The sequence below is a fragment of the Argopecten irradians genome, chromosome 7 (genome assembly GCF_041381155.1).
Source record: "Argopecten irradians isolate NY chromosome 7, Ai_NY, whole genome shotgun sequence".
Taxonomy (NCBI): Eukaryota; Metazoa; Mollusca; class Bivalvia; order Pectinida; family Pectinidae; genus Argopecten; species Argopecten irradians.
In genome coordinates, this window is record NC_091140.1 from 37,930,853 (window position 1) to 37,947,234 (window position 16,382).

Consider the following 16,382-nt stretch of genomic DNA (forward strand, 5'->3'; position numbering starts at 1 on the left):
ATCTTTGGCATGAAATGTAAGCCATTTTAACCCAATCCTACATCAGGTTCAAAGCGTTTGTGATGATTTGGGTGTTTCAGTATCGTGCTCTATAAGACAAAAGATAATCATTAGGGAATTTGTTGGCCTTGGGCAGCTTTTGTCAAAACCTGCCCCAATTGTTGAAGATAAACATTTTTCTGTTGTTAACGGGCAGTTGGTAATGTAAGAAAAACAAAAGAGTGTGAAGATAAATGACATTAATATGTGGACGGATGCTTTTACTATTTTCATTTCTGTCTATACATCTGCCCATCCTGAGGATATTTCTGGGTTGTTAAAGTATATGCATACAGTTAGGTTAGGGGTCAGGAGAACTGGGGGACTGACATGGAAATCTTATGACGAACAGTTTCGCCTTAAAAAGGTTCGTCACAATTCATTGCTATGGTATCAGGTGTACCAGGAGTTGTGGCTCCTCTATATGTATGGTGATTCGGGAGTAGTAGGTAATAAGTCTGGTCAAAAACAAACAGATGTCTGTAATTCATGTCAAGACTATATGATAGAGTTGATAGCCGTCTTCCTATCTCATGATTACCAGAGTTGTTAGTTAAGTTAATACAGATATTATCAGTGGTTTGTAGTTGGTATTATTTTCAGCTCGCCTTTTACAATTGTTGAACCACCAGCCCATTTAGTTATACATTGTGGGGTGAATGATGTAGCACAGGTTAATTCATGCGAGTTAAGGCATAGGCTGATATTAAGGATTGTTGACGAATTTTCAGGATATGTTCCCTACCAATAGACTGGTGTGGTCAGCCATTTTACCTTGCATTAATTGGCGGGGTGAAGTTAATTTACAGTTAAACTTATTCCATTGAGAATCATTAGCCAGATAGAGTCTTGCAATGGTAGGTGAGGTGGTTGTTACATTGAGACATCCAGAAATAACTGATAAGAACTAAGTTTTGTTTTCGGATGGTGTTCACTTGAGTCGGATAGTAATCTGTTTTTTGTATCGTTTGCAGCATTTGTAACTAGCACAGAAAGAGTTTCTTCTCCTTTTGGCGAATTAGGCACTTGGGCCTGGTTGCTTTAGTTTTAAGCAAATGTAGTTGGTAATTGTTTGGTGCACGTTTCGTTAAGTTGGTGCTTGCAGTCAGGACAATAATAAAAAAGAAAAAAAAAATGATAACAAAATTTATTGATTGATTTTGTTTTGCTATGCTGCATTGATTTGTATATTTTGGAGGAAGAGTTTGATATTGCTGGTTTTATTTGTGGTCGCCCTAATACGCCCAAATTTTGGTTGGGTCGGTGTCCTCTTTTATGCGATTTGCATAATTTTTGTGCGTACATTTGTTTGGTTACGCTTCCAGCAGAGCAATTGGCTCATTTTGACATCTGCTCTTCCTCATATTTGTTATTTTGGCACTTATTTGTATGGTGCATCTTGTTATTTTAGCATTTTATATGCCATTTTTGATATGGCTTGGCACTTATTTGTATGGTGCATCTTGTTATTTTAGCATTTTATATGCCATTTTTGATATGGCTTTACGCAGCAAATTTATTTATATTTTGGCCATTTTTACTTGGAATTGTCCTGACTGTAACGCATTTCTGTTGGCGGTGACAACATCTAATGTTGTCATTTGGCGGTGTTTCACTTGGAGCAACAGAAAATGCTGATATAGAATTTGTAAGTCTATTATATACAACAGCTTCTATTTTGTGGAATTTCCTGTTCCCAGTTTCCATTTTAATATTAGCTGTTTTTTTTAATTCTCATGTTGAAGCTTTGGCCAACTTCTGCCATTCCTATTAGGTTAAAAATATATTCAAGTATAGTTTAATATTCCCATTGAAGGCTAAGTATTATAATGAAGGTTGTTATTGATTGAATATTGATTGGATATTTTCAATTAAAATTAAGTCTTGGTAAATATCAATTTTGTGTTTGTCTTCTATTTGATAATAAGAACTAATGGTCTCTCAATTAGTTCAGTTTATCAGATGAAGACAAAAGAGTTACGCCCCCTGTCCTTCTATAGCAGTGGAACTCTCCTGTTGGGAGGTGAATAAAATCCTTTTTAATCTAGTTTACGTACAGGGAAGGTGCACAATATTTGCTCCCATAGATTTGTTTGCCAAAAAACCCACCCTTCCCACCCATTTTTCTATTGCTAGTGTGCTGATTGATATCTTGCGTTTCTGCTGTCGGTTTTTAATTTGTATGTTTCAGCTCATCACTTCCTGTGTGAAGATCCTTCGTCGTAGGCTTCAGCATGATTTCCCAGAGTGCAGTGGAAGTTATTCCAGGGCATCACAGATTGTTTGGGACATATTGCGGTAGCAAGAATTATCTGAACTTTGTCGTGAAATTAATTGCTCGGTGTAAATTCCATTTGGCGGTGTTTTCACTTGGAGCAACAGAAAATGCTGATATAGAATTTGTAAGTCTATTATATACAACAGCTTCTATTTTGTGGAATTTCCTGTTCCCAGTTTCCATTTTAATATTAGCTGTTTTTAATTCTCATGTTGAAGCTTTGGCCAACTTCTGCCATTCCTATTAGGTTAAAAATATATTCAAGTATAGTTTAATATTCCCATTGAAGGCTAAGTATTATAATGAAGGTTGTTATTGATTGAATATTGATTGGATATTTTCAATTAAAATTAAGTCTTGGTAAATATCAATTTTGTGTTTGTCTTCTATTTGATAATGATGCGTAATGGACACGCATGAAGGATTTCTCACATAATGTGATAGCGAACGTCAGAAAAGTGGTATACAACTGTGCTTTTTATATAAATGACTTTCATAAAGGCATAGTTGTCGAATAAAATACATCTAAAAATAAAGCAGAGATTTGTTATTATTGAACTGTTGTTTATTGTATATAAAAGAAAGATTTGAAGCTACAATTTTTCGAGTATATAATTATACCAATGGCAAACAATACATTATTACGCTCTGAGGATGGGGGAGGGAGGTTTTAAAAAAACACATCCCTACATATCTTAAAATGACCAGCTAAGATATTTACATGTAATGAATTCCATTTTTACACCCATACAGGTACAAGGAAACATGAAACAGTTGGAAAGCAATAATGATAATAACAATTACTACATTTAGTCTGGATTTTTTTCAGAGTGATTTTACGACAGGTTTAATAATGTAAGACCCCTTTCTACCTGCATATGCAATGTCCTTTAAACAACTTAAATTGATAATTCTACACAGCAGACGAATTTGCATTGTGTAAATCACCTTTCATTATCGATCCTAGTATTTGTACAATTTTCTTTTTAATATTAATATTAATTTCCTAGTATAATATTGGTATTTGGATTACATTTTGACGGACCAAATGACACCCCATAACGTGTGTGCGGGACTAGTATCTCAGTGGCGATGTCACATAACTCTTTGTTATATATATTCCCACTAAAATGACGTTAGCGCGGGATTTTAATATTAATGTTAATTTTCTAGTATAATATTGGTATTTGGATTACATTTTGACGTACCAAATGACACCCCATAACGTGTGTGCGGGACTAGTATCTCAGTGGCGATGTCACATAACTCTTTGTTATATATATTCCCACTCAAATGACGTTAGCGCGGGATTTTAATATTAATATTAATTTTCTAGTATAATATTGGTATTTGGATTACATTTTGACGTACCAAATGACACCCCATAACGTGTGTGCGGGACTAGTATCTCAGTGGCGATGTCACATAACTCTTTGTAATATATATTCCCACAAAAAATGACGTTAGAGCGGGATTTTACCTTTTGACGTCATTTCATTACCAAAAGAAACAGAAGTCCCGCGCCAACGTTATCAGGTATCACGTGGTACGTGGATTAGTCCCATTGTACTATTTAATTCAATAATCTCATTTTATAGATTAGTTTTTTTAGGATTATTCACAAAGCTGAAAATGAAGCGACTCGAAATTTTGTTATTCACTAGCGGATATTTTTCAAACATTTAAGTCATTTAAAACGGTTTCAGTTGTATCATTCGTTTTGGACATCACGGATAAACCATACTAGATTCTTCTTGTCGAAAGACATTCATGATACTGCAGGGGTTACTATAACTCATGTTATATCCGCTCCTGGACTATCCTCAAAGCCACACAGTAAACCACAGTATATTGTTATACGGCTCTTTTGATGTGCATCAAAGGATCAAATTACTTGTTTTGTTCTGTCCGGAGGTGGCTATAATGTCAGTTACACTAACCCCTGGATTATTGAGGGACCATACAGGGGTTTATTGCCCTTAATTTTGGTATAATATTTGTTTCCACTATGTTGTACTTTCTACTTTTAATTAAAAAATATTTGAAAAATAAAAGTGCGGGGCCAAGTGATTAAAATGCCCCGACATATTACCACAAGCCCTCCAAGTCTGGGTCATGAATTCGAATCCAATATGGTGTAGTTTCCAGGCACTAACCGCTGGTCGATGGTTTTTCTCCGCGTAAACCACCATCACGTTTGGCATGTTCTTACATGACCCTCTCTGTTTATAGGAAGTTAAATTAAACATGCCAAATCAAACTTAACATTTATACCATTCTCGATTTCCAATGGGTTAATTCCAAGGGCCTATGATTGGTTAGTTTTTTTCTTCTCTCGAACTGCATGCAGTTTTACTTAGAGATAGTCATGAAATGGATATAATGACAATGAAAGTAAACCGTAGAGTATCGAGTATGTAATTATTCAGAATAATTATGTAGGATGGTTACCATAGCAACTATTACAGCTACATTGATAACAGTCACCATACCTATCAAATCGAGGATGTAATCGACAGTTGAAATTCAACCATTTGAAATTAATCTATAAATAAAAGGTCTGAGACGGATTTCGGCGGGGGAAGGGTGGTTCAACAAGGGCACAAGCCATACAAATTTATTAATGGAGTAATGTCATTGACTAAAGGTAAGTGACTAGACGATCAGATTTCTTTTCAGATGTCGGTGGTTGTTGAACGTCATTTTATTATTTCAATAATTTTAGAATCAGATTAGAATATCATTTACACCCCATCGGAGCGTAGAAAATATTCGCGGGATAAAGTTGAAAAAGTCATATGCAAATAAAACATTAACCCGTATAGTCCAATTGGACAATCAATATCACATTCGAACTCGAGCTCGTGATTCACGCGCGTGCTGAACTTTGACCTTATGATCATCGCAATCGGAATTCCACCTATCATCACATATTTTCGTCGATTTTTACCCGGTGAAAAGGCTTATTTAACTGGTTTTCATTGTTTGTCACAGTGCAACAAGTTTAAGAAAGTTTTTGACGAAATAAAATAAAAATCTATAACTTGATTTATTGATTATTCTTTGGATTTTTTAATTGCTTATTTGTAGTTTTTATCATTTTTGGGGAAATTACAAGGGCAGAAAAAAGAATCATTCCCTACTTAGAGAGTAGGACAGAGAAATATCTATCCCGAAGGAAATTCACGACAGTCTAAACCTCGGTAAGCCTCGGGTTAGACAGTCGTGAATCTCCTCCTCGGATAGAGATTTCTCGGTCCTACCTTCAAGGTTGGGAAGATCCTACTAGACATTTCCACCAACCAACTGAGCGAATGTGAGAATGAGCTGTGAATGTGAACTCTGACGGGAGTCGTCTCAAAAGTTAATCGAGTGATATAAAGTTTGACATATGTGTGCTATCACAACCTCATTACAATTGTTAAACATGTATTTACAAATTATCAAATGTAAATATATACGTAATAGTGTAATAGTGTAATAACTAATATTACTCTAATATAACTATATATGTGGCATAGTAGCCCACGTCAGTTAATTAGTTTGTTTACTAACGTAATTTATGAATCAATCTACGGCAGTCAGTAGATGCAATACAAATTTATTTTTTTAAAACGAATTGTGCATTATATAACAAAATAAAAATCTTTCATCTCCAAAGGACGTGCGTCGAACTAGAGACCCTCGTGTCACGGAACGACAATTTTTTATATCTTAAAAATATAATCTTAATTTCCTAGACATAGGGCAGCAGGGGTTGGTGAACGACAGTCTTACCGACTGTCGTTCCCCAACATGATATAGTTTTAAAAGCATAAAAAAACAAATAACGTTTTGAGACCCCCCCCCCCCCCCCCCCCCGTCAGAGTTCACATTCACAGCTCATTCTTACATCCGCTCAGTTGGTCTATTAATCCGTCGTGATGTTTGTCTGACCCTCGAGTTTCACATTGTATGCACTATGCTTTCGGTTTGCAATTGGTCCAAATAGTGTGAAGTTTTAAATACAATCTATTTGAATCACATATCGCATTGGTGTTTCATCATTTATTTTCAAGAAAAATATTCTTACAGTGAATCTAAGGTGAAATTAAAGTATTCCATTTCATTTCAGTAATACGTTACCATAACTTTAGTATGCATATCTTCCACAATTTCCCATTCATTTGTATATAAATATGAACAAAATTAAACCCCATAAACCTCCCGTAGGAGGCCCCTCTTACCTGCCTGTCGAGCGTACGCACGACCGGAAATACATCCTTCTTTTCCATGGCGCTGAACTGACTGGACGTGTCCACGTATTCTCAGCGTCATTTCCACTCCTTTATTTTTTATACTGCTAGTTTCTGCAGTTATTACCGTTTGTTATTCCCGTTTGTTTGTGTAGCGTTCGGTCGAGTTTTTGGCCCGTTTTCACCTCCCGTGTTCCGACACGTGGCGGCGTGTTTACGTTCTAGTTTGTAACCTTTTTGTTGTTACACTGTGTTTGTTTACCGCTTAGTTCTGTGTTAAACGTCTGCCGTTTTTTACACTTTGTTTGCGGTTTTCTTTTACAGCAAGTGAATAAATCGTGTATTTATTTCTGCTTTCGTTTTGTCGTTTTTGTTGACGATATTTGCGTACTTAGTCGTAGTATTAAGTGTACCATGTCTCACGTCGGTCAACATCGCGGTACTATTGATGGGTGCGATCATTTTTATAGTGATGCCGACCCCCATCTTTCATGTCCGCAGTGCCGTTCCTGCTCTGATACTTCACCCTGTGATGTTTGTTTACTCGGTGATACTTCAGACAGGCCGGCGGCGACTCCTCGGCGCCCCTCCTCTTCTAGGAAGGTCAAGTCTTCTGACAGAAGTAGGGGGAGACGCAGGCTATTTCCGGCAGGTCTATGGACTCGCCGGCAGATAGTTATGTTTCTGACCCTTCCCTCCCCGCCCCGGCGGTTTCGTTGGGTAGTCAGGGGGCGGTCCCTTCATCCCAGCATCAGTCTGGTTCTTTGATTGGACAGCCTGGCGCAGAGTTGGCACGCTCTGACGCCGAATTGTCTGGGACCTCTAGTAAGCCTTTTCAGAGCTTGCCGTTAGGTAGAGTTGTGTCCCAGTCTGCAGTCACCAACTCTGTTGGTGGCTCCGGTGTTCCGGCAGCTTCTGGTCCTTGGGAGGGTCCTTGTCCGGCTCCTTGTATGGCTCTGCCATCAAGTTTGGGTGCTCCTCCTGCTAATTCCTTTGGATTGCAGTTGGCTCCCTTGGTCAGCGTTGCTGGCAGTCGGTCAGGACCTCAGTCGTCCTTCCCTCCCAGACATTCCTTGCCAGGCTCCAGTCAGTCTGTGACTGGCCCTGGTTTATCGGTGTCTGGGAACCCGACTTTTTATTCGGGCTCAGGGTCGGTCGATCAGTCGGTTGATTTTCATCCGACGGCTTTCCCTAGTCCTGGGGTAAATCCTGCGTGCGCGCAAGGTTCTCTGGGACAACCAAACCAGCCTGTGAATGGTTTGGGGACTCAGAATCCCGGCAGTTACGGTCCCAATCCGTACATGTCCGGGTCTGCTTCCGGAGGGAGTGGCGGATTACCTTCGTTCTATGAACAAGGTTTCCAGCCCCAGACACAGACAGGTCAATTTGGCCAATCCTGGGGTCACTCCCAGCCCACGGGACCTCCTAATTGCCCCCAAGGGTTTGGTTTTGGGCCATATGGTTTCCCTCCATGGCACCCTTGGGGTTTGGTCCCTCCCACTCAGCAGCATTTCGGTGGGTTGTTGGCTCCCCCTCCCCAAGAACCTTCCCGTTCTGGGGCCTCTCTGGCCGGCACTAGGAAGCGTCACCGGACTCCTAGTGCTACCAAGGTGAAATTAAAGTATTCCATTTTACCAAATATTCGTTCCGTAAAACCATTCTTAAAAGAAGAAGCAAAAAAACTGTCACAAAAATTGTGAAATATTTATTAAGTAAACAAAATAAACTTAAGAATACAAATAATATCAATTAATAGTGACAGGTACACTTCTCACAGTAGATAAAATTAATATGCTTAATATTCAAATGCATATAGTATTAAATTTATGTTTTCTGTTCACTTCTATTCCAGTAAACGAAGTTGACTCATTAATGACAAAATGATTATTGAACAAAACTTAAAAATAAGAAAACACTCAAGTCCGTATATAACAGGTGATCGGTGATATATTGGCATGACTATTATTTATAAATAATGTTTTTGTTTGTTCTAAATAAGGGTTTTAAACAACATTTTATGTAATGAAAGTAACAACATGATAAAACAATGTTAGATAAACAATTTGGGGGGAAAATTAGTTGGTAATACTAAAATATCTGTTTTCAAAAGGTTAAAGATGCTCCACCGCAGACAGAGCATAAATGATACCCATCATTTGAACAAGAATTGGTATTTAATCGTGTATAACACATAAAGTAATCTAAAATAATCTATTTTGCTTTCGATGGATGCGCAATCAGTACTGCATTCCATATACAAGGAATTTTTTGATGATTTTGTCTTGAAGTAAAATAAGAAGCTCAAACTTTTCAATGGTGGTAATGGTGTAGAGTAACTAAGTAAGTAACTTTTGTAACTGAAGAAAAATACTAATTTATCTGATCCGGTTTTTGATAGAGAATAATTACCATTTGTTAAGCAATAAAAAACACATATAATCTACATGCATAAGTAAGAAGGTAAATACTTACAGTATCACCACAAAACCGATATTGTTGGAAAATATGATGTTATGTTCAGAAAGTATCAAGTTTTCTATCTGAGTTCAATTCTCGGCACATGCGTTATCATGATTCTTTGGCGCTATCCACGTTGATTTCTCCGAGAACTTCGGTTTCTTAAACGTCTACAGCTCATAGCGCGCTTAAATCCGAGCCCTCAAACGGGGCGTATATGTACTGTAAAACTGTTTTTGTTCCGGAACAGTATTCCGGATTCCGTTTTTGTGTTTTACTCACTACCGTGCGGTAGTTATCGCCCTTTATGTGAACTCTCGCCAGCCGCATGCTGCTGAGCGCATGGAGTAAATAATGGAACAATTTGTTGTTTTATGGAAGTTTATCTGAACTTAATGTGATGTGACTATCGACAGGTTGATACAGGTAGCGATAACTAATCTTCGTGTCGGATTTGATATGTGTGACACCAGGTGTGTCTAAATTTATGAACGTATTGTTGTTGTCGGATTTGCGTAGGACTTTTCGACCCAGCGTTTGCATTCATTTTAAAGTTTTGTATTTAACTTTTTCAGTGAACGTATGACATGTTGATGTGTGGTACAGTCATCTAATGAGTGAATATATCCATCAGTACAGGTGCACTCTGACGTAAGCCTTTGTTAATATGCTTAAATTTATTGTATGACAATCCGTTATATTTACAGTTTGTAGTACTATGTACAGAGATATTATTGATTGATCGATACGTTGAATGTAAGTTGTGTATGTTCGCATTTATCATTTACATACTATCTACTACTCTTACTAGTATCAAAGTAATGACAAGCTATGCTAGCCATTTATTATAAGCAAATTTAATGTGCACATATTGGATATAGTTCAAACACGTGAGGGTGTGTTTAATTAGTTCTATAATCAATTATGTTACAGTTTTTACGGGATCCAATAAAGTTGTGAATACAAGTTGGAGCCTTGTTATCTGTCCGTCCGGGGTGAGCCAATACCTGGGGGCGGAACAGTAAAAAGTCAGAACAGACCTGTCCAGTAGTCCAAGGTAAGGTGTTATTGTTCATCGTTTGTTTATTGAGTGGCCATTACTCATACCATGTCGGGAACAGATCAAGTCCCTAATGGAGATAAACGAGATGAGCAGCCACAGGAGGCGACAGGAAATGGTCCAGCCACACCCACCGAGCAAGGGCGGCGAGTTCGAAACCTCACTCCTAAGGCTTTGGAAGCCTACAATGATGCGATAAAGAAGCACCAAGATCTCATAAATTCCACTTGGCAGAACGTTCATGAGCTAATAGGTACTATGAACACTATCGAAAACAACAAAACAGTCATAAACAATGCTAGAACAACTTTATATCTTGCATATGGAAATTACAGAATACAGGCCAGACACTATGTAAGCTATCTACATTCAAATTATACGGACGATAGCATTCGTTATCTTACTTCCTTCACGAAGGATGATGATTTTTATGACACTACAGTGAAAGCTGTTTTAGCACAACTTGATGACCAAGCGGATGCGTTGGCAGAACGATCTACTCGTTCCTCACGCTCTGGTAGCAGTAACTCTCAGCGTTCGTCGAAATCAGACACTGGGTCTGAAGCAATGAGAGCAAGAGCAAAGGCAGAGAGAGCCAAGGCGGCCAGAGAATTTTCTCAGAGGGAGGCCATTATTCGGAAAAAACAAGCCGAGCTAAAAGAACAAGAAAGCCTAGCTCAAGCCAGGACTCAGCGTATGAAACAAGAACTTGAAGTTGACCTTGACCTCATTAAAGAAGAGAAGGTATGTGCTGAGGCAGAGGCTGAGGCTGGAGTTTATGAGTTTTCTGCCTCTAAGTCAGGGAAGTCAGATATTTTCCTACCAAAACAAGTTCAAAGTGCATATGACCGGACTGAGGAATATGTAAACAAACATCAAAGTACTGAGGGTCCTGATACGGCACTGCGAGTTACAGCAAAACCCTTCAGACCTCAGGAATTTGTGACCAATCAACCCGAGATGCCTTCTCACCATATCACCAGTACCAAAGATGATGGTCTACCTGCTATTGTGAACTTTCTCATGCGAAAGGAACTTGCTTCGTCGCGACTAACTACTTTTAACGATCGGCCAGATTCCTACTTATGCTGGAGGACCACATTCCAGTCAGTCATGAAAGAAGCATCTGTCGCTCCAGGAGAAGAACTTGACCTCTTGGTCAAGTGGCTAGGGCCAATTTCGTCCACTTATGCTTCAAGTATTAGGAGCAGCAATGGTAGCGACCCTGTCCTTGGGAGAAGACTATTATGGGAGCGACTCGACGAAAGGTATGGGAGCCCAGAAGCAGTGGAGGCAGCCCTACGGACAAAATTAGAGAGCTTCCCAAAACTCATTGATAAATCCAAGATGTATGAGCTGGCTGATGTGCTCACTGAAATTCTAGTGCTGAAGGACGACCAAAATTACCATCAGATTCTGTCACACTATGACTCTCCACTGGGTTTGAGACAGGTATTGACCAAGTTACCTACTCGTGTGCAATCCAAGTGGACAGACCGTGCCTTTTCATACAAGGCTACGAAACATGTTGCCTTCCCTCCATTTTCATATTTTGTGTCATTCATCAAGGACATGGCTCGCATGATGAACGACCCTGGTTTGATGTTTAGTACATTGGATAATGTTCAAGGGCGAGGCAGTGGTCCTAACTATTCGCGTGGTGACCGTGGACCAGGTGTAAAGGTGAAGAAGACAGGAATACAGAAGGAGAGCCCTGCCCAGACATCTGAGAGATGCTGTCCAATCCACCCAGAGAGCAGCACTCATTCCCTTGAGGATTGTAGAGAATTCCTCAAAAGGACCCTATCGGACCGGAGGCAGTTCTTGAAAGACAAATCCATTTGTTATAGGTGTTGCTCCAGCGACAAGCATATCAGGAAAGATTGTAATGTACAAGTGAAATGCTCTGAATGTGGTAGCCGTAAACACATCACAGCCTTACATCAACCCCAGAACAACAGTGAGAGAAAGGACGTTTCCGACCATAACGCGAAACAGCCGCATGGCGGGGAGGGTCAAGATGACGTCAACAGTAAATGTACCGCAGTCTGTGGTGAAGGGTTTCATGGACGTTCATGTGCTAAAGTTGTTTTGGTGCGTGTGTACTCAGAAAATGAACCAGAAAGAGCAGTGTCTGCTTACGCTCTTCTCGATGATCAGAGTAACAGGTCTTTGGCATCAAGTGAACTTTTGGATACCTTGGGAGTCACAGGAGATGCGATTGATTATACATTGTCATCCTGCTCAGGAAACTTCAAATGTTCTGGTCGTAAGGTGAAAGGGCTTGTAGTCCAGACAAGCAATGGATCTGACAGTTTCTGCCTACCTCAACTTATTGAGTGTAACAGCATTCCTTCCGATGATTCCGAAATACCCACACCGGAAATAGTTAGTCACTTCAGTCACCTTGACAGCATCGCCTCATGCCTTCCGGAGTACCGGTCAGACTGTTCAATTGGCTTGTTAATTGGAAGAGATGTTCCTGAAGCACACCATATTCACCAACAAATAACTGGCCCCCGTGGGTCTCCTTTCGCCCAGAAGACCAGGTTAGGATGGGTAATTGTGGGAGAAGTTTGCTTCAACAAAGTACACCCACCTGACGAGCCAGTAAGGATAAGTTCCTTTAAGACTAACGTTATGAAAGGGCGTTTATCTCTGTTTACGCCATGTACAAACAACCTTCGTCTACAGGAAAGCATCATCTATGACCCATTGTTTCTCAAAACTAAGGATGACGAGATACCTGCCTGGTCAGTAGAAGACCGTGAGTTCGTGAACCTCATGAATCGTGAATGTGTTCAGGAAAACGGATTTTGGACCGCACCACTACCCTTTCGTAAAGGAATGAAGACGATGCCAAACAACAGATCTGTAGCCTTGAAACGAGCTATGATTTTGGATACCAGCCTGAAGAAGGACTTAGTCAAACGTCAACACTTTATATCCTTTATGGAAAAGGTTATCAGCTCCGGGGCTGCCAAGGTGGCGCCACCAACTAAAGGAGAGGTGTGGTATCTTCCTATCTTTGGCATTTATAACAGCAAAAAACCTGGGAAAATTCGTGGAGTGTTTGACTCTTCGGCGGAGTTCAAGGGTGTTTCCTTAAACAAACATTTGCTGTCAGGCCCCAATCTCACAAACAGTCTTCTCGCGATCCTACTGCGCTTTCGTCGAGACAAATACGCTGCATCTGCAGACATAGAACAGATGTTCTATCGTTTCCTAGTGAAGGAAGAACATCGGGATTACTTGCGTTTCTTGTGGTACCGCGACAACAACCCTGATCTTGACTTGATTGAATACAGGATGCGGGCTCACGCATTTGGAAATAGCCCCTCTCCTGCTATAGCAACATTTGCACTTCGTAAGGCAGTCGAGGGAGCAGGCGAGGATGTAAGGAGCTTCGTTACAAACAACTTTTATGTGGATGATGCACTGACATCAGGACCCGAAGCAAAATGTGTGTCAGATCTCATGCACCGGACACAAAGAGTACTGAAGCAAAACGGTAACATTCGCCTACACAAGGTGGCATCAAACAGTGTTGAGATTGTTAAATCTTTTCCATCGGAGGACTTGGGGGAAGACCTTAAGCCATTAGACTTCCAAGTAGACAGCTTACCTACTCAGAGCAGTCTTGGAGTATCGTGGAATATGGCCAAGGACACGTTTCAGTTTGATGTACATCTTTCAGACCAGTCAGAATCACGCAGGGAGATGTTGTCTACCTTAGACAGCATCTTTGACCCCATAGGCTTTCTGACCCCTTTCACCATCCAAGGCCGGATTTTGTTAAGGGAGCTGACATCCGGGACGGATTGGGATACGCCTCTACCTGGCGAGCACCAAAGGAAATGGGACGACTGGAAGACGTCATTAAAGAAGTTGAAGGACGTCCAGAGCCCAAGGATGTACACCCCTGTGTCGACAAGCACAGCCAAAGACGTTCAGCTACACGTATACTGTGACGCCTCTGAATCGGCTGTGGCAGCAGTTGCCTACTTAAAGATTAAAGATGACGGCACTTCACATGTCGGGTTTGTCATGGGGAAGGCAAAGTTAGCCCTCTCAAATGGACACTCAATTCCTAGGTTGGAGTTGTGTGCCGCGGTCTTGGCCATCGAGGTTGGCGAGATTGTGTGTCGGACATTGAGTGTACAAGATGTGAGATATCATAGTGATAGCCGTGTAGTCTTAGGTTATATCAACAACAGAACCAGAAGATTTTATACGTACGTCGCTAATAGGGTGGAGAGAATACTTCAGAGTTCCCAGCCTTCCCAGTGGAAATATGTTTCAACGGCCATGAATCCGGCAGATCAAGCGACACGATCTTCGGCGCGAGTAGATGGTTTCGAGTCTAGCATATGGCTTCGAGGACCAAAACAGCTCCAAGAAGATACTGAATCAGCTTCTTCTGATGTCTATGATTTAGTTGAACCTAAGGACGACAAGGAAATCCGACCTGAGGTGGCAGTTGTGTCACGCAAAACTGTTGTTGGAGACTTCTGTGACCGATTTGAGAGATTTTCTAAGTGGCGACGTCTTGTAAACGTAGTGCTCAGAATCAAACAACTGGTTCAACGATTCAGAAAGAATAAGCGGATCAGCGCAGACCAGGCTGTGGAGACACCTCTCACCAGAGCCGACTCTGAAGTTACGATCATCAGACAAGCTCAAAGATCTGACTTTGAGGAAGAAATCTCGGACCTTTGCGCTGGCAAGTAAGTGTCGAAGACTAGTTCAATCAAGGGACTTGATCCCTATTTGGACGACGCCGGCTTGTTGCGGGTTGGTGGTCGACTCAAAACCAGTAATCTGTCCATCAAGGAGACTAACCCGCTAATTTTATCAAGGAAGCATCACGTGGCACATCTGATTGTACAACATTACCATGAATGCGTCCATCATCAGGGTCGCGTGATTACTGAGGGCGCACTGAGGAACAATGGTTATTGGATCGTTGGCGCCAAAAGACTGATTGGCAGGGTTATCAACAAATGCGTCTCGTGCAGAAAACTACGCGGTAAACTTGAACATCAGAAGATGGCAGACCTCCCTCAGGATCGACTTACTCCAGGTCCGCCCTTCACTGCGGTAGGAATCGATACCTTTGGACCTTGGTCTGTTGTAACGAGGAAAACGAGAGGAGGCTCAGCTAATTCAAAGAGATGGGCCATACTATTTACATGTTTGACTACTCGGGCAATACATGTCGAGGTTGTAGAGTCAATGTCAAGTGCTTGCTTCATTAACGCACTTCGACGATTTGTAGCTCTGCGTGGGAATGTAAAGGAGATCAGGTCCGATTGTGGCACCAATTTCGTCGGCGCTGTTAATGAACTCGGCCTCACCAGTGTCAACGTGGGTGATGAATCAATTTCGGGGTACCTAGATGATTCGGGCATTGTTTGGAAGTTCAACGCCCCTCACTCCTCCCACATGGGAGGGGTGTGGGAAAGAATGATTGGACTCGTGCGAAGGATCCTAGATTCTATGATGTCAAGTGTCTCAGCCAGAAACCTAACACATGACGTGCTCACCACTCTTATGGCAGAAATTTGCGCTATCGTGAATTCTCGCCCTGTTGCTTCGATATCGAATGATGCGACTACCCCTGAAATTCTCAGTCCAGCTACACTCTTAAATCAGAAGATTCACTACTCTGATCCTATGACAAAACTAACTTTCTCTGAGAAGGATTTATACAAGTCTCATTGGAAGCAAGTGCAAGTTCTCTCTGAAATGTTTTGGAAGAGGTGGCGCGAAGGATACCTTCAGAACCTTCAACCCAGAAGAAAATGGGAGAACAACCGCAGAGATTTGGAAGAGGGCGACGTCGTACTTCTGCGCGATAAATCAGTTCCTCGCTGTGAGTGGCCCATGGGTATTGTAGAAAGAGTGTTCAAAAGTGATTGTGATAAAAGGGTACGTAAGGTAGAAGTAAGAGTTTCAAAGGCTGGAAATGTGACATTGCTAACTCGACCAGTTACAGAAATAACAGTGCTAGTGGAGAAGCAGCCTTGTTGAACCAGGATGGAACGATTATAGCTATAGGCTTTCAAATATACTGATATTCTCAGGACGGGGAGTGTTCCGGAACAGTATTCCGGATTCCGTTTTTGTGTTTTAGTCACTACCGTGCGGTAGTTATCGCCCTTTATGTGAACTCTCGCCAGCCGCATGCCGCTGAGCGCATGGAGTAAATAATGGAACAATTTGTTGTTTTATGGAAGTTTATCTGAACTTAATGTGATGTGACTATCGACAGGTTGATACAGGTAGCGATAACTAATCTTCGTGTCGGATT

At 41.0% G+C, this 16,382-nt stretch overlaps 3 protein-coding genes across 4 annotated transcripts; all 3 read left to right on the top strand.

Moving 5' to 3' along the window:
- The first annotated feature begins 7,208 nt into the window (after positions 1–7,208).
- On the top strand, positions 7,209–8,252 carry LOC138327203 (splicing factor 1-like). Its single transcript, XM_069273184.1, has one exon. The coding sequence runs from the start codon at positions 7,209–7,211 to the stop codon at positions 8,250–8,252; it is 1,044 nt and encodes a 347-aa protein (XP_069129285.1).
- A 1,015-nt stretch (positions 8,253–9,267) lies between these two features.
- LOC138328345 (uncharacterized) lies at positions 9,268–14,800 on the top strand. Of its 2 annotated transcripts, XM_069275108.1 has the most exons (3): positions 9,268–9,435; positions 9,585–9,660; positions 9,943–14,800. In XM_069275108.1, the coding sequence occupies exon 3, from the start codon at positions 10,118–10,120 to the stop codon at positions 14,798–14,800; it is 4,683 nt and encodes a 1,560-aa protein (XP_069131209.1). In that variant the 5' UTR covers positions 9,268–9,435; positions 9,585–9,660; positions 9,943–10,117. The 2 variants fall into 2 exon arrangements, with proteins under 2 accessions (XP_069131209.1, XP_069131208.1); XM_069275107.1 differs by having other exon boundaries at positions 9,268–9,660.
- Positions 14,801–15,118: 318 nt separating this feature from the next.
- Positions 15,119–16,102, top strand: LOC138327204 (uncharacterized). The gene has a single exon (XM_069273185.1). The coding sequence runs from the start codon at positions 15,119–15,121 to the stop codon at positions 16,100–16,102; it is 984 nt and encodes a 327-aa protein (XP_069129286.1).
- Positions 16,103–16,382: the final 280 nt, after the last annotated feature.